Raw genomic sequence first — 21,236 nt, 5'->3', positions numbered from 1 at the left:
CAAAACCTCTTTTTCAATATTCAAGTTAATTTTAAAGTCCTAGGCTATGTGTTTAATCTTGCAAGGTCATCTTAGTTATGATACTGTGTTCCCTGAATGTTATTTATAATTTTACTGACAGAGTTGTCTCTTCTTGTTATCTGAACATAATACCTACTAGATTATCCAGTCTCAATCTACACTATAGATGTTTACAATAGAGATAGAGACTGGTATAATCTCGACTGTTGTGTTGATGTTTTGTATCATACAGTTTGCTGGTATAAGAACTAAAAATATCTCGAGTTGTCAGTTTAACACCAAATAGTAGGTCGTTTTCTTACATTTTACTAACTTATTTCTTATTTTCATGTTTAACTTTGATTGTGGGTTCATCACAGCAGATTTTGTGTCAACAGAACGCATTTTTTGACGTTTAAAACGGTTTGTTTACATTTTTACGAATTTGACAGCTCAGCTGTTTTTGACAGTTCTTTGTTGACGGACGAAAATTTGACCCCGTTTCGCAATGACCTTTATTTACGTTTTTGAAACAATTTCAACCATTCCCTGGTCCATTCTCTTTCCAAAAGCAGATGTTTTTAAGTTTATCTTTGATAGTAAATATATTCAGTAGGCTGGCTTAATTAACATAATGTGTAGGCTATATAGTGAATAAGCTATAGATAATGACAGTGATAGGCTTGATGATGTGAATCTAGTGACTTTAAAGGAGCGAATTACAATAAAATGGAGTTTTGGGGAGTATGAGGAATCTAAAACAGCAACACCATGTATTAGTGTAATGAATAGCTGTATTAGCCCACTGTCCTTTGATTTCCAACTGTCAAGGGATCACAGGTATAGGTTCAATTTTCGTTCAATGATTGTAAGAAAATGAAAATGAAATTGAAAAAGAGTTTGGGCTAATCATAACAGCAACATCTGAAATGAATAATGATGAAAATTGTTGTTAAATAGCTTACTCTTTTTTCAATTTCCAACGGTCAAGAGATCTGAAACTGATATTTAAGGTTTAGTTTGAGTCTGGATCCACATCTGAAATGGATAATGCATCATGGACAGCATCCAGTGTTATTAGACTCAACCCAATGAAGAAATTTTCTGGGCTAGTCAAGGGCTTATTAGTCTTGTCTTCGATTTCCAACTGTTAAGAAATGTTTTACGTGCACAGTCTGTAGTACACAAGACCTCTGTTTATTGTCTCCATTATAATAGTCAGTGAAGACTATAATAGTCTATTGTCATATATTATTTACTAACAACAGTCATACACACAAATTATAATTTATAGATTTCCGATTCGTTTCAAAACAAATCGATAGTATTTTATGATCTGAGGTAGAAGGATCTGAAACCTAAGGAATTCATCCATGATAGGCAAAAGAGTTTTGTGAGAAAAATTTAAATCTCAACAAATTAGATTGCACAAAATGAATTTAAGTATTTGGACTTAGTTTAAGATGGTGACTCAGTGAAACAATATTTAAATAACAGCTGGTAGACAGGATCCTTGAGAACATAAGTTGTACTTGTTAAAAATGCCTTTCTATGTCCTACTTTATTTTTGAAGTAAAAGTGGCTTTTATATATTAACATAATTTGCAAGTATTCATTCAGATTTTAAAGTTTGATAAATCTATAAGTATTTTGTAGTATTACACTGTATGTAGTGTAGTTATTCAGGTGTTAAATATAGTCTATCAGTTTATTCATTCAAATTCTATTTAATTTAAAGTATTTGCACAATGCTTGGTTAATATATATATATATAGATTAATTACTAGTCAAAATTCAGTAGAAATACAAGTTGATAGGACTATAGGTTGCACAGCATGAAACTCTGAGTAACAACATGTTTCAGGTTCTGTTATAGTTATTAAAAGCCTGTAAATAAAACGTCAATATGTGACATGCCCCCACTGTATCTCGCCCAGTTTGTCAACTAGTTTATATCTATTTATAAACATGATTGTTATTGTCATGTGACCTATGACTAATACTATAATTATAACTTGACTCTAGTTTATAGAAACCTAGGGTATATATATTTAATATCTATAGGTATAGGACAGTCTACAGGTTTATAAATACCTTTATATTAAATATCTATTGGTAAATCTATAAGCCTGCTTGATTAAAAATAACTTCTTTTATTGTGTCAAATTGTCATTGCTAGGATTGGGACTTAAGCATCATTATTAAAACCACACACCTTTATCAATAACTAGTTGGGACAGTGGTTCACTTTATTCAAATAGAGGTGTTCTAATGACTTGGAAAAATACCAGTTTGTCTCACATACCCATAATTGATTTATAATTAGCTAAATTAGAAGAGAATTACCAGCAGAATTCCAATAAGTGACCAATCAAGAAAGGTCAAAAAGTCTTTTTTGTTTATCCAGACTGTACATACATGGACATATATGATTGGATAAAACTCTTAATTATAATATCCAATAAGATTTATAATGATATGATTAAGAATACATGATAATTCATTAGAAACATCAATTAATCAAATAGCTTGCTTAATTTGACACTACAATATAAGGAAATTCATCTTTAACGCTAGTTTCAAGCTAGTGATGAAACACTTCTCACGATATGAATTACATTTTCATCTTCATAAAACAAATTAGTAAAGTAAGAAGTAAAACTCCATCCAGAAAGAAATAATTTGTTCTCACTCATACCATACTATTTAATATATTTAAAATATTTAAAAACAATGATATCTAAATCCAGGAAGGAAGTCAAACTAAAACAAAATATTTGGTGTATGTGTCATGACATTTATGGACATTGTCTTATATATAAAAGGGGTAGGGGGTGTCAAACTCATAAATACCATTACATTAAAGAGGAAAATCTTGTTGACAAACACAAGTTGTTCTTTTAAATGAACATGTACGGCTTGTTGTATTCATTGTCTAATAAAAGACAGTATAACATGCACCTTATCCTTTAAGGGACAGATTCACCAAATGTTTGACCAATCGTACCTTAGTCTCAGAACCGAGATTTTTTAGCTAAGTCAATTAGTAATAGTGTTCACAGCTCACAGTCAAAATTTGAGCTCTGAAATCCATTTGTGGATAAGTTTGAAAGTTAAAATGACAAAACATTTTTTTTATGAGACACTGACTGCCATATATAGAAATAGAAAGTGAAGTTTGAGACATATTTGAATGGATTATGAGATTTTCGTGCATTTACAAATATTCTAATATATATATATAGATGTAACAACTTCCTAAAATGGCAAACCTATGCCTGTAATATGAGAAGTTTCTGACTTCAGATTTCTATGTAGGCCTAACTAATGTAATATTGTCTATGGTATGACCTTATCCCTCACCTCACTGATCAGTAGGGAGCAATCTAGATAATAGTACAGTCAGATTGATTGATTGATTAGAACTAGGTAATGATTTGTAGCCCCCAGGGATGTGACAGGTCATGACATGACATCATTAATACCAGGTCATCCTACATGTTGATGAAGAAACTAGGGGAAAGATATATCTACTACTCTGTTTAATTTATCATTTTGTCTCATTTTCTCACAAACTGCAATTTTAAGCATTGGTCTGTATAAAATTACAAACTTCAGAGCATTCCAGATTTGTCAAGGGAGTGACAACTGTAGGCCCTATGCCTTTGGTTGGTTGGTTGGTAGATGACAAGTTAACGTTCGCTTCCACTGGATGCTGATATCGCAAACTAGGTAGTTGTTGGTAGATGACAAGTTAACGTTCGCTTCCACTGGATGCTGATATCGCAAACGAGGTAGTTGTTGGTAGTCGTAGTAGTTGGTTTGGTTCAAATTGGATGATTCTGTGTTGTTGGTTTGGTTGTTGATAATTATAGTGAGATCTGGTCGGGTCAAATGACATGGCGGTGGACCTCGGCCTCGGATAGTGTGGCGCGAGTTACTCTGTCTCCTTCATTCTTCCAAATTCATTCTGATCATGGTATTTCTTGTTGAGGAGGCCCCTTGCTTTTCAGAGAGGAGTTTATTTATAGCTAGTGAACAAGGCAACTCTTTCAGAGAGTCCACATTGCTTATATCATTTATTTAGTATTTAGGTTGATCAACTCAGAATACCTGTCAGAGACTCTTTAGTTTGGTATCTCATTAGCTAGTTGTCATTTGACAGATATTAAATGACGTGTAATGGCTAACCTATACTTGTTGTCTGGTAAAGGATATTGCTTGTCAGACAAGTACGGCAAATAGACCAAAATCAACAGCCTTGACAGAGAGTTCAATTCAATTTTAATTTGGAATATTTATCTTAAACCATTAATGAGAAATCACTCTATTGCAGGTTGATTTGGAAGTTTGGCATCAGGAGAGACAGACAGAGAGGGTATTTTAATTTGAGGAGATGCCAAAGTCCAGGAAGTCAAGCAAGAAGAATGGAAAACAGGCAGACAAACCAGAAAACCAGTGGGTACATGTCGAGGAAACGCCCCAACCTGACAGTTGGGAGATTGTAGAAGATGCGAGTCTCCAGGAGGGTGAGGGACCCCCAAAGGTTGAAGGTCAGCGGGGTGCAGAGGAGCCCCTCAAAGAAGCAGCTCCACTGGATGATTCAGTTTCCCAGGAGGATGTAGATGATGATCTGATAGTAATATTGGAAGATTCGTGTCAACAATCTCTTGATCTATCTTTAGTAACAGGGAAAATCCCTCAGGAATCACCAAAGCAGGAATCTCCCTCATCTGAGGAATCCCCTATCACTTCACATGAGGAATCCCCTATCACTTCACACGAGGAATCCCCTATTACTTCACATGAGGAATCCCCTGAAAGTGAACTGGACAAGAGCTCAGATTTTCAGATAATTGATCACTCTGAAGATGAGTCCTCTAACGAAACTGATCTGCTTTTGGAAAATGAGATTTTAGAGACAGCCAAACGAAATGTTTCCTTGAAATATTCTCATATAGTTCGTCAGAGCTCTCCACCTACTGCTGAACCATCAGTACAATCTACATCTGCACTGACCTGCACTGGGACTCCTGTTCCACCTGTGGGGAAGTCACTGGTGGCTGAAAAGTCTCTTTCAATGGAGAGACAGTCGAGTAAGGAGGCTGCCTTAACTGATAAGAAACAGAGGTCTGGACAGGGTGCTAAACCAAAGACAGAGATAGAAGGTCCTAGAACAATAGTACCAGACAAACCAGTCAGTCCTAGCCAAGGAAAAGATGTTTCAGTAGAAGTAACTGAAACTGATGAGACAGCTAGTTCTCTAGAACCCACATCTCAAAAAACAACCCAAGGGGCTGCTACGGATGTTTGGACAGGATTTGTAGAAAAGAAATCCAAGAAACAGAAGAAGAAGGAGAAGAAAAGACAGGCTACTGTTGAGGCTACTGCAGATGATAGTGATCAAACAGCTAATCCAGATTCAAAAGATTCAGAAGATCAACAGATTACTCAAAAATCTGAGCAAGAAGCAAGCTCAGTCCAGAAGGAATATTTTGAAACATTCAGCAAGAATAAGAAGCAGAGAGATCTAGCTACCATGTCAATTCTGCTAGCAAAGGATCAGACCATTGATGACCTTCAGGATGAAGAAGAAGATGCCAATACTGAGGACCTTTGTGTCGAAGAAGCTGTTGCCAATACTGAGGACCTTCAGAATAAAGGTACTTTTGCCAATACTGAGGACCTTAAAGGAAAGAAATCAGATGCTGGTACTAAAGGACCAAAGAGAAGTCTGGAAGTGGTAAGAGAATCATCTGTACCAGAGGAGACCGAGAGTATATCTGGTGGTTCTGAAGAAACAGCTAGTGTTGCCGGTACTGAGGACTCTTCTGATAGACCTGATGGCGATGGTGGTAAGGACATTGGTGAGTAAACCTTAAATCCACCTTGGACAGCCTTATTGCTTAAAGTCAACATTCAAATGGTTTTCATGCTTTTTAATGTGTATCAGGGCCATTTATTATTTTCAGTTTTATCATTCCATTTATCCGTCATATTCCAAACAATATGCTTAAACGATACGAGACTTAAAAATAAAATTTGAAATGATTTTTGATGAATTGAAAATTCCCGAAGCAGCCACTGGTCTTAAACTCACATAGCAAAATATATTACACAGGTGAATAGGATTGCATCTTCAAGACTTCCTTTTCAAGGTATACCTTCATAGAATTTTAATTTTCCTGCTTCCAGATGACCAGATTGTTCCCAAGAAAGTTTCCAAATCAGCCAGGAGACGCAAAAAATTGAAAGAAAAAATGGCTAAAGTGATTGAGAATTTCTCTAATCCTGTTCTGGTCATGGAAAAATATGAAAAAACTTTTGGAGAAGATTATATAGTAAGTAGAATTTTACTTTTGTTTCAAGCCTTGAAAACCGGTTTTAGACCAATTGGAATCAATATAATCCTGTCAAACCAAACATCAGAATAATCCACATTGAAACCTTCTGTGATATAACCATACAACCATACAATGCATATTTCACTTGGCTTTTAACAAATGGGAATGCTAAGCCAGTCTGCTAGCTCCCTGCAGCCTTATTCTTTATCGTTATATAATTGAACAGCGAAACTGTGTTTAAGTGATTGACCAAGTAACTGATTTTAATTTGGATTTTTGAGTCCATTGGGGTCTAAATAGTAGGAAAACTTGAGCCACATTGGGTACGTTGGAACCCTAAAATCATCCTCTGGCCTTTTTTAAGAAGTCTGTGTTCTTCTATTTTTCAGCCACCCAGTAAAGTTCTGGACACAGCTGTAGATAGTTCTATAACTTGTCCTGTTTGTCTGGAACTATACTATCATCCCTATCGTGTGGAACCCTGCGGTCATGTATTCTGTGAGCTCTGCTTGAGAAAACTGACCACTAGGTCCTGTCTAGATATTCCCTGTCCATTGTGTAGGAAAATTATACAGTCTTGCCAATTAGATGAAGGTAGGTAACTCTATTTTATAATAATAATTTCAGACCACATTTATTGTGTATTTGTCAAAATTTTAAAAAATTGAATTAAGAAACGTTACAACATGCTCCAGGATCCCCCAACAGGTGGAAAACGAAAAGGCATAGACGAATGCTCTTGTTGTAGCGAAATTTGCCTCATTGCAAACTTTGTTGAGTTGCCTGTATGTTTTAACCCGAGGGAGGGCAAAACCATTTTATTTAAAAATCCATTTAGTTTTTGTATTCTTTTATTTTGTATTTTTTTTACGCTCTATGTTGTCTATGGCTGCTAACAACGGTACAGTTAAGATAGGAGACAATGGGCGCGCTGGCCTTGATTTTTTTTTCAAGGGTGAAGATATTTTGATTTGATTCCCATTTCTGTACCATCGCGCTGCGAATAGTCACGGCCTTTTATTTATTGTCAATGATGATTTTTATTTAAGAACTGTCACACCATATTACCAAGTCTTTCCCTGTCAAGTCTGCTGCTAGAAACCGAGCTGAACGCAAGAGCAAAACCAAGAAAAATCCTTTACCTAGAATGGACATGGAGCCAGGGAAACCTGTATCTATTAAAGATATCCACGCTAGAGGAGGTAAAGGGCAGGGTATGGAGGCACCATTCAGCCATACGACAATTCAGCGAATTCTTTTAGTATTGATTGCTTTGATCTCCTATGTTTTTACCTCTTGTACTATTCGAGCCATCACTTACTTCGATTTTAACGGCAATAGTTCAACTAATTATATATTCATGACCCTAATCTTCTGTTTGTATTTTTATTTCGTGGATAAGGGAGTTCAAAAATTTAAATATTTAGTGGAAAGTTGATGTTAAGTTAAATTAGATTAATGTTACTAAATTTATGGTTGATTACTTCGTTCAAAATTTGATCCAATTTTGAAAATAAAAAAAGGATTAGGGAAGTTGTTTCTTATTTAGGGCAATATAAAGGTAGATAAAGGTAGATAAAGGTATATAATGTAAAAAAAAGTTAAGTTTGAATTGAAAGTGGTAAAGGATAAAGAAAAGTAGGCAATATATCCATAATCAAATATATTTACCTTACCTCAGTAGATTTTAAAAACTTACACAAAAGTTGAAAAAAAATATATGTTATACCACAAAACAAAAACAAAAAAAAATAAAAAAATGAAAAAAGAAGAATATTTAGTGTTTTTTCAAGCAATTAAAGTTGATGATATAAATATTTATAATTCTAAAAAACTATTTTGAAGGTGGCAAACAAACAAAAGATTGGCAATATATTTACAATCAAATTTGTTCAGTGTAATCCTTACTTCAGTAAATTTGAAACACTTACATGAACTCGAAAAAAAAAACTAAATTGACCCATGGCCATGAATATTCCAGAATCCTCATAATTATTATGTATCATTAGATCATGGAGAACAAGTCCGGTCACCCACCAAGAAAACATGAACCAAAACATCTTGATCTGTATATTAACCGAATTGATATTATGAATACCATATAATTGCGAGTACATAACGCACCCTTTTGTACGATTGAGTGAATCTGGAATGCATATCTGTCACTGAAACGAAACTACGTATGGTTCTTGAAAATAAAACACACGAACGTAGTTCACAACTATTTAGAATCTCTCTTTAGACTTGATAAGTCGAATTTGGAAAAATACGATAATTTTCAACCAAGCCTTTAAATCACATTTATAACCATTTCCAAACCTTTAAATGTGTTGAAATGTTATAGACTTTTTAAGTATTACTTATTAAATCGAGGAAGAGATTCAAAATGGCTGTTAACTACATTTGTTTGTGTATGATCTGTCACCATAGCCTAACCCCCTCCATCCTCTCTCGCACCCACCCTCCCTAGAGTGTTATTTATATCTATATATTCTGTATGGTGAATTGTTGAAGTTTGAACTAGTCTATATTATTTTCTTTGTTACTAATTTATTTTCATGTTAATTTTTGAAGGGATATGGTCGTTATTAGATAGAGATTTATACAGGCTCAACTTACTCTTCCTCTCTATATTCTCATGTTTACCCCTTCGCCTTTATTTCATCTGATGACTATGATATTTACAATTATTAAAGATAAAACATCCCAACAAGCAAGACAATTCCGTTAATCAACATCTCCTCCAGAATATAGCAAAATTGAGAGTAAAAGTTGTGTGGTAGTAAACTCCTCCAAAGAGAAGTACCAACAGGTGTTTCGAAAAGAGTGTGACACCTGCTACTACTACAGTGGTAATTATTAAAAAGTAAACCACACTATGTCAGCTATAGAATTTATTTAAGACAACCATATCCCTTGAACTAAACTAATATTCATGTGCACTATATATGAGGCTGTTTTTATTATCAGATTGTTTGTTATAGAATATTTGCAATGTTAGTGATTTTTAAAAAAAAATTTGATTGTTCTTAATGATGTTCTTGAGAAATTGTGGCTGAACTGCAACCATTTTCTGGCATATCAGTCTGTTATCTGAAAAGTTAATTTAAAAGGTCTATGACACTTCAGAGTTGACGATCTGGTAGTTTTAAAATAAACTCACTAAACTGATTGGTTGATATTATTGTAATGGACAGACTTTCTTAAATGGTTTTTTAGAGCTTAAAGTGAATTTCCTTTTTTGTATATCAGAAAACAAACTGACCTGATATTGACCAATAAGATGATTACCAATTGTGCAACCAATCCATTGGCTCAAGATTATCACACTCAATAAACCAATAAAGTTTAATACTTGGATTTAAAAGTTCAAGGGTGACCTGCTGGTTTAGAACCTTTCAAAGATCAGACTGTATTCTGAGTTGATTGTTGTTTTATTTTAAAGGTATACTACCTCTTAAAGTCTTTATATACAAGATAAGACACGTAACGGTATTGGAGAGTGTTATATAGAGATTATATTCTTTAGTCTGGTAAGTCCAACTGATGAATATAATATACTCTATATACATGTCCATTCTATGAGGCAGTATTCCTTTATACTTTCTTGATTTTGTTGAAATATAATTAAGATTTGGTAAGACTCAAAATATTTCAAAGATCAGACTGTATTCTGAGTTGATTGTTGTTTTGTTTTAATCTTATTTATTTAGTTGAATAAAGATTAGTTCAAATGGTTCACCAGTAATTTTATATTAGCAAGTTTTGAGTGATAAAATGTCCTCCATTGTACACTGAATGGCATTGACAATCTTCATAAGTTACAGAAGAGTAGGAAATTCAACTCGTCGTGGAAATTGGCATGTAGCATCCAAATTCCAGCTCCAGTTAAGGCTTCGAACAATAATAAATGATAAACATTAAGTTATGGTTAAATATACATCCGAAAATTGACGTTTTTGCCCCGTTGGAATTTCAGATTCTTAATGTAATGTTGTCCCCCTTTCCAACGATAACAATAATGTATAAACGTATTACAATTATAAAGCTTACATGTAAACTATTGAAATTTTGGCTTATAATATTATATGGTTCAAACATGAATGTGGTTTTCATAATCAGAATGTACTCATTATCCTCTTTATAATGATACGTTACATGGATATCAATTACCAAATTTAGCAATTTTTTTTAATCGAATATTTTATAAATTTCTGGTGTCAAGATGATTGGCAGATAATGGTAAAAGTTATGTTCCTTAAGCAACGTTACTTGATGTAATGTCTTAAGACTAGAATTTCCAAAACATCCCAAATCCATCTTCTCGCTGGATTTTAAATCAATTTTGTTAATCAAACTTCCGTCCAAACCATGTCAAATCGAGAGTAAAAGTTGTAAAGTAATGGACTCCTCCATAGAGAAGTATCATCAGGTGTTTAGAAAAGAGTAAGCATGTTGTATTTTTAATTTTGGTCTTCGTTGTCTCAAGTGATTTATTTCTATATTACTTTGTATTATGTCATTTAATGGATGATTCATTGTGGTACCAGCCTATAGTTTGCACTACCAGAATCACTTGATAAGTTGGACATACTAGCGACAAACAATAGCGTTCTGTAATCACAGTAACTCCGGGTATCAAACGACGAATTAAAGCAATAAATATACTAAATGCACATATACAACTGTATTGCTAAGTGGTTCGATGGGCCAAAGAAACTGTTTTCAAGCTTGCTGAAAGATAGGCTATGCTGTTCTTTATCCTAATTTTGAGGAACTGAAAAATAAATACCTGTATTAGAGAAAATATTAAAAAGCAATAAACATAAACATAAATATTTAGAGGTTTTTGACATTATACTGGATCGACTGTGATAATAAGAAATGATGATCTATTCACGGTCGCCATACTTTCACATGTCAACCAAGATTAAAACCCACGACCACCATTTGTTCGACGTAACCAACGCTGTGGCTTAACGCTAAGGAATGTTCTTACATGTTCTCGTAAGCATACTAATGTTAATTCCTGCGCCACTCAAATATCTTTTGCGATACATCATCCGTAACGATGATGACAACAACACAACTATTTCAATACATAAGGTAACGACTTTTTTAATCAAGCGGTAAATTCAAGTTAGAATATGACGTTACCTATACAAGGACGAATTATTTGCCATATCCCCTTTGATCCGTCCGTGCCACAAATCATACTTCCAGTAGTACCATCTCTAGTGAAACCGGGTAAACAGGTAAATACGAAGGGGTCACCAAATGTGCCTGCTATTGTCGTATCAGTAGAATTGGGTCGACCAATAACCTCACCCTCGGGACATTCTACAGCTATAGAAATTTAAAGTAAGACGCAGAGAATTAATTTGAAAATTCATTATAGGCTTGAACAGTAATAAATGATAAACATTAAGATATGGTTTAATATACATCCGGAAATGGACGTTTTTGCCCCTTAATGTTCACTCTTCAGGAATAGAAATTAATTTGACAATTGACCAATCAGTGATAGTTATATATGTTACGCTAAAGATCCCTTGACAGTCGAAATCGAAAGAGAGCAGGCTAATGCCCAATATTCTGGAAACATTGTCCACGTTGCATATTTCATGGTGTGGAAAAGATGCAGAAAAGTACGACTTAAAGCTCCTTTACATTTCATTTAAATTTATAAGAATGTTTCTAGAATATTCCTAGAATAGATGTAGTGGTACTGATATTGTTTCAAGACATTTTAAATTTTCAAAATAAACAAACCCAGTACTAATGACCCTAAACGAAAAACGAAACCAGAAATCCAAACCATCAAGTTAAATATAATAGTACAACAATTACCTTCACAACCGGCGTCTATTTGCCATTGCCCTTGATCTCCACAAGTCAAACTTCCAGTAGGGCCAAGTTCAGTAAAACCAGCCTTACAGTTAAACGAGAAAGGGTCACCAAATGTGCCTTTGATTGTTTTATCATCAGAATTGGTTATCATCTGATCTCCTTCACATTCCACAACTATAGAAATTGAATAAACACAAACACCGGAGAATTTATTTTAGATAATAAAAATCCATACAGGCCAGATAACCAAATCAAGAACTACAGAATAAAAGTAGTTATACCCTACAAATCTTTATTTTATCAAGAAACGGGTTTTAAATGACAAGCTTTGATTGCTTAAAAATACTACCTTTGGAACAGGCTTTTTGATAGAAAACCTCTGAGATTATAATATAGAATAATAATATCAGAACAAACAAAAAAAAAAAGGAAAAAAGAACGGAATTGTAATTTAATTAATAAATTGGAGACATCGTAACATTCTGAAGATTGTATTTATCCAACCCAAGGAACTCTGATTGGTGGATCTGATTGTATTCAATACATTATGAACCATCAAGACAGGTCCGTAGCTATAGAAGGGCAAGGTAATATTACTGCTACTAAACATCATACACCATTGCCCCTCTAGATATATTACTTGTCCCTCCGAACAATCAAGTCTGGCCACGGGTCTGAATCACGAGCAAGAATTTGTAAAATAATCTTACCTTTACATGTTACTTGTGGACGCCATAATCGACTACGACAGTTACCAGTAACGCTCAACTCGTATCCGGTATTACACTTGTAGTCAAAATTATTCCACCCATTTCTTATAATATTTCCATTATTAAGGCTCGGTGTATTTCTGCACACTAAAAATACAAGATGGAAAGTTATATATGGACTGTTTAATATACAGTAATAGCTTGCCATTGTGAAGATGTAGTTTGTAATAGCTTGACACTGTGAAGATGAAGTTGGTAATAGCTTGCCATTGTGAAGATGAAGTTGGTAATAGCTTGACATTGTGAAGATGAAGTTGGTAATAGCTTGACATTGTAATGATGAAGTTTATAATAGCTTGTCATTGTGGAGATGAAGTTGGTAATAGCTTGCCATTGTGAAGATGAAGTTTGTAATAGCTTGACACTGTGAAGATGAAGTTGGTAATAGCTTGTCATTGTGGAGATGAAGTTGGTAATAGCTTGCCATTGTGAAGATGAAGTTTGTAATAGCTTGACACTGTGAAGATGAAGTTTATAATAGCTTGTCATTGTGGAGATGAAGTTGGTAATAGCTTGCCATTGTGAAGATGAAGTTTGTAATAGCTTGACATTGTGAAGATGAAGTTTGATATAGCTTGACATTGTAATGATGATGTTTATAATAGCTTGTCATTGTATAGATGAAGTTGGTAATAGCTTGACATTGTAATGATGAAGTTTATAATAGCTTGACATTGTGAAGATAAAGTTTGTAATAGTTTGACATTGTGAAGATAAAGTTAGTAATAGCATGACATTGTGTAGATGAAGTTTGTAATAGTTTGACATTGTGGAGATGAAGTTGGTAATAGTTTGACATTGTGAATATAAAGTTTGTAATAGTTTGACATTGTGAAGATAAAGTTAGTAATAGCATGACATTGTGAAGATGAAGTTTAAGTAAATTATCTTACCAGCTGGGCTCCACCAAGTTAAGGATTGTGATGAAACTAAAAGAGTTGAAGCTACCAGTAAAACTAGTCGTAGTGCCATTATTAAACTAATGGTTACAGATATAATAAAATACCTTCTAGCTATTTCTTCCTACGTTATATACCTTCTCAAAAATAAAAAAAATCTATTTTTATTCCTTGCCCCTGGTTTTGTATGACTCAGGGACATGAGTGTGATTTTTTTAAGTAGGCTGGAAATTAATGGAAATTATACACTCAAATCTAGCCAGAGAAATCTATCCACAATCTTATCTAAAAGTTTTTTTACCAAAAATATCTCGTTCTTAAATTTTATTTCATTTAGACCTTTGAAATTCACTATGTTTTGGAAATTAATGTACAGGTTTGAGCAATTAAACGCCAAATTGAATTGCTTACTTAACCAATTTACTACATTGTTCTATTAATCGTCTCTTTTAAAGGGACAGATGCGCCTTATTTTGATTTTGACCAATCACACTTTAGTCTCACAGCTGTTCACAGCTCACCATCGAAATTAGAGCCCCCATGAGTGTCCTGATCTATCTGCGTTTGAATGTTAAAATGACGACTCGTCAATTTAAAATACTCTGTGATATAAAGAAAAGACATATAGAAATAGTGAATATTTAAAGAAATTATGAGATTTTCTAACATTTTAGTACTATCTACATATATTCACAAACCAAATCAACTCCCCAAAATGGTGTATCGTCCCTTTAAATGTAATCGTTTAAAATTTAACTACCTTGAGTGTAAAAAAGGTAGAAATACCACAGATCACATAGCAAAATATATAGAGTAAAAATCAACGACCCCAACCATTTACACCCCGAGCAAGCAATTTTATTTATTTTTTATTTTTGTCCATAGTTATCTCACGATCTTTCTTATTGACACCCCTTGGAGCGATTTACGAGAATTGCCAAATAGCGTACTGGACTTACGACAACTACCGAGAAATAACTACATACTGGACTTACGACAACTACCGAGAAATAACTACATACTGGACTTACGACAACTACCGAGAAATAACTACATACTGGACTTACGACAACTACCGAGAAATAACTACATACTGGACTTACGACAACTACCGAGAAATAACTTACTACATACTGGACGTACGACAACTACCGAGAAATAACTTACTACATACTGGACTTACGACAACTACCGAGAAATAACTTACTACATACTGGACTTACGACAACTACCGAGAAATAACTACATACTGGACTTACGACAACTACCGAGAAATAACTACATACTGGACTTACGACAACTACCGAGAAATAACTACATACTGGACTTACGACAACTACCGAGAAATAACTATATACTGGACTTACGACAACTACCGAGAAATAACTACATACTGGACTTACGACAACTACCGAGAAATAACTACATACCTGACTTACGACAACTACCGAGAAATAACTACATACTGGACTTACGACAACTACCGAGAAATAACTACATACTGGACTTACGACAACTACCGAGAAATAACTACATACTGGACTTACGACAACTACCGAGAAATAACTACATACTGGACTTACGACAACTACCGAGAAATAACTACATACTGGACTTACGACAACTACCGAGAAATAACTACATACTGGACTTACGACAACTACCGAGAAATAACTACATACTTGACTTACGACAACTACCGAGAAATAACTACATACTGGACTTACGACAACTACCGAGAAATAACTACATACTGGACTTACGACAACTACCGAGAAATAACTACATACTGGACTTACGTAAGCTGCCGAGAAATAACTACATACTGGACTTACGACAACTACCGAGAAATAACTACATACTGGACTTACGACAACTACCGAGAAATAACTACATACTGGACTTACGTAAGCTGCCGAGAATTAATGAAAAAAAATAGTGCACGTCAACTACCAAAATTAACTATTGTCATTCCGGACTAACGAAAATAACCTAGAATTAACGAATGGCGTGCTGGCCTAACGGAAACTATCGTTCATTAACGAATGACGTGCTGGCCTAACGGTAACTACCGAAAATTTTCCGAATGACGTACTATCTATGGTACCCATTGTAGTAGCAGATTAATGAAAGTCGGTAAATCGCTTACGTAACATTTATAACATCTATATGTTACAGTCAATCTGTGAAATCAGCCATTTCATGAAATGACCAATTCACTCAGCCATTTCATGAAATGGCTAAAATAAAAATTCTTATTGAAGAGCATGAGAATCAGGTGGGTTAATATATAATAAGACTAATTTATACAACATTTTTTATTTTTATAACAGTTTTGTACATTATTTAAACAACAAGAATAATAATAGCACATTTTTGAAGAGCATATAATAATGTTCATGGAGTCATTTATTCTTACATGTAAGACTGCTGTGGCATCTACTATTGCACAATTTTCCAGCCTTAAAACACTTGCATCTGTTGGTTTGACATTGTTTTTTTTCCATTTCCGCAATCGCATCGAAAAAAACCTTGCCCACCTGATGTGGATGCTTTCACAGCTTGGCGAAGTGTCACTCAACATTCTGTGTTCACATCACAATTACTTAGGAGCTTTTGTGGACATAAATCAAATTGATTTCTTGAATATTTGGAACTTATTAATCCAGACTTAACGGCAATGGTGTACATGTTTTGTACATCACGATCAATGATCACACCAAGGATATTTCTAGGGTCACCCCTATCCCTGTCAACCATAGGTATAGGAATAGCAACCTTGTCTCCTACTTCACCGGTCTTCAGTAGTACTCGTAATCTTTTTACCATTCTCTCCGCTTGGGACAACTGAGAATCACAACCCTGCTTCAGGATTGCCGTTGTTCCAGGTTGGAAGTAGATGTAGGGGTAGTGATAGGCGTGGTTGGTAATGGTTCGTCCGTAGTGATAGGCATGGTAGGTAATGGTTCGTCCATGGTGATAGGCATGGTAGGTAGTGGTTCGTCCATAGTGATAAGCACGGTAGGTGTGGTTCGTCCATAGTGATAGGCATGGTAGGTAGTGGTTCGTCCATAGTGATAGGCATGGTAGGTAGTGGTTCGTCCATAGTGATAGGCATGGTAGATAGTGGTTCGTCCATAGTGACAGGCATGGTAGGTAGTGGTTCGTCCATAGTGATAGGCATGGTAGGTAGTGGTTCGTCCATAGTGATAAGCATGGTTGTTAGTGGTTCGTCCATAGTGATAGGTATGGTAGGTAGTGTTTCGTCCATAGTGATAGGCATGGTAGGTAGTGGTTCGTCCATTGTGATAAGCATGGTAGGTAGTGGTTCGTCAATAGTGATGTGCGTGGTTAGTAGTGGTTCGTCCATAGTGATAGGCATGGTAGGTAGTGGTTCGTCCATAGTGATAGGCATGGTAGGTAGTGGTTCGTCCATAGTGATAGGCATGGTAGGTAGTGGTTCGTCAATAGTGATGTGCGTGGTTAGTAGTGGTTCGTCCGTAGTGACAGGCATGGTAGGTAGTGGTTCGTCCATAGTGATGTGCGTGGTTAGTAGTGGTTCGTCCGTAGTGACAGGCATGGTAGGTAGTGGTTCGTCCATAGTGATAGGCATGGTAGGTAGTGGTTCGTCCATAGTGACAGGCGTGGTAGGTAGTGGTTCGACCCTAGCTACTGTGTGTATTAGATACCACATTTTTCATCATTAACTTTGTAGAGTGGAGACTAGATTAGAATCTAGTTATTCAGTCAGCTATCTGATTAATTCTACATTATTCAGTGAAAGGTATGTGTGTTTCTCTTCTCTTCTTTATGGGTTATTGTCAAGGATTTTACCAATTTTAGTAAGAATGGGTGTAAATGGTTTATTTTAAATATATTTCAGCAATGCAATAATTAAACTTGGAACTAGGTAATTTATTCCCTTATATAAGTTAATATAGTCATAACTATCCTGTTTTTATAGGGATGTTTATTATATATATATAATGCACTTTTCAGCCTGTATAAAAGATATGTTACGTCACGTCGTTATAAGTTTATAAGGTATAGTTTACAGATATACATTTAACCCCACTTCAGGTAGGTTATTTAACAGTTTATTATAAGTACATTTATAGTAATATTAAATAAGATAATCAATTAGCATGTATTATAAGGAATAGAGTATTTTACTGTTTATATTGTTTATATTCTTTTATGATTATATATTAATTGTTTGTACTGTTTTACAGGTTTTTTTAGTTATATAATCAATTTGGAACGAGAACCCAAGCCTTATTTTTGGTTGAAGGGGAGAACCCCTTGCACCCAGGGACCGGCTACATTTTGGCGCCCTACCTGGATTTTAAAGGCCTCAGCTCAACAAAAGATTGGATAAGTTATTGCGACAGAATTGTGAGCGCACCGCGTCAACGATTGTGAACTGAAGTGAACTTATATTTAGTGAGTGTTTATCCTAGGATTAAGGTAGTTAGTTATTTAGTATTTAGTTAATTTTGTTTTCATAGGCCTTAAGTGATCACATATTCATTCTACCCTTGATTTAGTGAACAGTTCACCTAACCTTTGCTTTGACCTTTCAGAGGTTCAAGGATTGCTTTTGAAATATTTTGGCCACAGTAGGTCACTTGGTCTGGGTAATGGTGTCAAGGTCATTGTGTCACTAGGTCAAGAATGGATTGATATCATTATTTTTTTCATTTGTACTCAGTAATTTATTTTAGTGTTTTGATACATTAAGTAATTTACATCTACATATATATATAGTATACACATGTTACATAATAGCATTTAATAATAATACGTAAATTTAAGCAGATGGTAAATAATTTTGTGTGCTTGAAAGTTTGATAGATAGTACGGGAGGGGTCTGTGTAAGCAACACACATATCGAATCTTTTTCTTTTCAGCTTAATTCTTTCTTTTCTCGGTCATATTTTTTTTTCAGGTTTTATATCATCAACTCACTTGCACTCACATTGTATAGTTGTTGATTTGGACTTTGACGTTTTGAATGTTCTGTTGAAATGACTTGATATTTGACGTTTTTGGTGTTCTGTTGAATGATTTGATATTGTGAGGTCTTTGATTGAATTTTGAGTTTTGAATTTATTTTGGGTTTTGACTTTGTGGTTCATAACGTCTTCAGTACTATTGGCCCTATAAGGACAAAAATGGTTGGAAACAGCAATCAAGCTGAAGTTTTGATCAATGACCATCCTGGAATAGCTTTGTTAGACACTGAATCTCAGGTTTCAATTGTGTGTGAGTCATTTTATACAAGATATCTTAAACATGGATGTGAATTTTATGAAATTCAGGATATTATAAAGTTAGAAGGCGCAGGAGTTAACCAGGGTCCATACCTTGGTCTTGTAGAGGCGTCAATTTCTGTTTAGTCTATACCTTGCATTTTTCTTGTTGTTAAGGACACATCCTATCATCAGGATGTTCCAATTATTTTGGGGACTAACATCTTGGAATATTTAATGAGAGAGACTAAGGAGACTTATGGTATTAACTTTATGAGTTGTATAAAAGCCTATACTCCTTAGTTACTGGCATTCCGTTGTATGAAGGTGTTTGTGAAATCTCAACAAGAAATATTATGCACAGGACTTGTGAAATCAGCAGAAAGGAAATCTGTATGTCTGCATAGTAATAGTTCGACAATTGTTGTTTGCCGTTTACAGGGAAAACATTCTGCAACTAGTGGCGATGTACTTTGTCAATCATCTAGACATTCCAAATTGCCATCGTCATTGGAAATTGCACTTACTTTGGTCAGATTTCAACCAGGGGGAGACAGCATGGTTTATGTAACCGTGTCTAATTTGTCAGCATACCCTATAAATATTCAGCCCAATTCTATTGTTTATGAATTTGTTCCTGTTAAAGTGATTCAGTCTAGTGACACTGTTTCAGCTGTCATACACTCCACTCAGGAGGCGATTAGCAATGGCTGTAATGGAATTGAGAGAGTAGATTGGAGCACTGCTCCCTTGTTAGAGCAAGATTTGGAAGTGGCAAGAGATTTCATTAAGAAATGGCAGCATATCTTTTCTAATAGTGATGTTGATGTAGGATGTACTGGTTTAGTGAAACATTCTATTAAACTTACTGATGAGACTCCATTTAAGCAGAAACATCGACAAATTCCAACAGCTATGTTTGATGAGGTAAGAAAACATCTGCAAGATCTGCTTACCAGTGGTATCATTAAGAAGTCTAACAGTCCATGGGCTTCTAATATTGTACTTTGTCGCAAAAAGGATAACTCATTAAGAATGTGTGTTGATTTCAGACAGTTGAATCGTCGTACCATCAAAGATGCCTATGCTTTACCACGTATAGAGGAAGTTCTCGATAACTTGTGTGGTCCTAAGTGGTTTAGTGTTATTGATATGAATTGAGTTAAAGGAAGAAGATAAGTGTAAAACTGCTTTTACAGTAGGATCTTTAAGTTTCTACGAGTTCAATCGTATGCCATTTGGACTGACCAATGCGCCTGCTACTTATCAGAGATTGATGGAGGAATGTCTTGGTGATTTACACTTGAAGATCTGTATGATATACCTAGATGATGTTATTATATTTTCGGTCACCTTGAGCGGTTACAACTGGTTTTCGAAAGATTTGAGTCATCTGGTTTAAAGCTGGCACCAAAGAAATGTAAATTTTCCCAACAGAAGGTAAAGTATTTAGGGCATATTGTTTCACCCGATGGAGTTCAAACTGATCCTGATAAAATTGCTAAAGTTACAGATTGGAAGACACCAACTAATGCAGATGAGTTACGTAGCTTTTTAGGATTTGTAGGATACTACAGAAGATTTATTAAAGACTTTTCTCAAATTGCTCAGCCACTTAATCAACTCTTGGTCGGGAGTCCAACATCCAAAAAGAGGGGGAGAAAGGTTGCATCACATGTTTCACCGGCATGGCATTGGGATATACAGGAAGAGACTGCATTTATTGAATTAAAGCAGGCTTTAGTTTCACCTCCAGTTCTTGTTTATCCAGATTGTTCTAGACCGTATGTTCTCCACACGGATGCAAGTACTAGAGGTTTGGGTGCAGTGTTGTACCAGGTAACAGATGGGAAAGAGCATGTAATAGCATATGCAAGCAGAAGTTTGAGTAAGTCGGAAATAAATTATCCTGCACATAAATTGGAATTTCTTGCTTTGAAGTGGTCAGTAACAGATTATCTGTATGGTAATTCTTTCACTGTGTACACTGATAATAATCCGTTTACGTATATTCTAACATCAGCAAAATTAGATGCTACAGGGCATAGATGGTTAGCGGCACTTGAAAATTATGATTTTAGTATTAAGTATCGATCAGGAAAGAGAAATATAGATCCAGAT

General features: G+C 34.9%; 4 protein-coding genes across 4 annotated transcripts; 2 read left to right on the top strand and 2 right to left on the bottom strand.

The window, feature by feature from the left end:
* The first annotated feature begins 238 nt into the window (after positions 1-238).
* On the top strand, positions 239-10,082 carry LOTGIDRAFT_237082 (hypothetical protein). Its single transcript, XM_009068824.1, has 6 exons — positions 239-306; positions 4,337-5,867; positions 6,196-6,341; positions 6,734-6,938; positions 7,394-7,546; positions 9,790-10,082. Exons 2-6 carry the CDS (start codon positions 4,397-4,399, stop codon positions 9,855-9,857), a joined length of 2,043 nt encoding a protein of 680 aa, XP_009067072.1. The 5' UTR covers positions 239-306; positions 4,337-4,396; the 3' UTR covers positions 9,858-10,082.
* Positions 10,083-11,484: 1,402 nt separating this feature from the next.
* LOTGIDRAFT_170193 (hypothetical protein) lies at positions 11,485-13,936 on the bottom strand (the record flags this gene model as incomplete). The annotated part of the gene is made up of 4 exons (XM_009068823.1): positions 11,485-11,690; positions 12,195-12,368; positions 12,905-13,051; positions 13,858-13,936. 4 exons carry the CDS (start codon positions 13,934-13,936, stop codon positions 11,485-11,487), a joined length of 606 nt encoding a protein of 201 aa, XP_009067071.1.
* Positions 13,937-14,578: 642 nt separating this feature from the next.
* Positions 14,579-15,802, top strand: LOTGIDRAFT_170192 (hypothetical protein; the record flags this gene model as incomplete). The annotated part of the gene is made up of 2 exons (XM_009068822.1): positions 14,579-14,639; positions 15,060-15,802. The coding sequence occupies 2 exons, from the start codon at positions 14,579-14,581 to the stop codon at positions 15,800-15,802; spliced, it is 804 nt and encodes a 267-aa protein (XP_009067070.1).
* A 1,095-nt stretch (positions 15,803-16,897) lies between these two features.
* LOTGIDRAFT_66886 (hypothetical protein) lies at positions 16,898-17,524 on the bottom strand (the record flags this gene model as incomplete). Its single annotated transcript, XM_009068782.1, has 1 exon — positions 16,898-17,524. A coding segment is annotated over one exon (627 nt), but the record flags the coding sequence as incomplete, so codon positions are not given.
* Positions 17,525-21,236: the final 3,712 nt, after the last annotated feature.

The sequence above is a fragment of the Lottia gigantea genome (genome assembly GCF_000327385.1).
Source record: "Lottia gigantea unplaced genomic scaffold LOTGIsca_94, whole genome shotgun sequence".
Lineage (NCBI taxonomy): Eukaryota > Metazoa > Mollusca > Gastropoda > Lottiidae > Lottia > Lottia gigantea.
This window is presented reverse-complemented; position numbering and strand designations above follow the sequence as displayed.

What these genes read in the sequence shown, in the direction of transcription:
- LOTGIDRAFT_237082 (XM_009068824.1), top strand. Translation starts at nt 4,397, where the DNA reads ATGCCAAAGTCCAGGAAGTCAAGCAAGAAGAATGGAAAACAGGCAGAC. An exon ending in CTTTTGGAGAAGATTATATA is followed by an intron (nt 6,342 to 6,733) that starts GTAAGTAGAATT and finishes TCTATTTTTCAG; the next exon opens with CCACCCAGTAAAGTTCTGGA. An exon ending in AGATATCCACGCTAGAGGAG is followed by an intron (nt 7,547 to 9,789) that starts GTAAAGGGCAGG and finishes TTTATTTTAAAG; the next exon opens with GTATACTACCTCTTAAAGTC.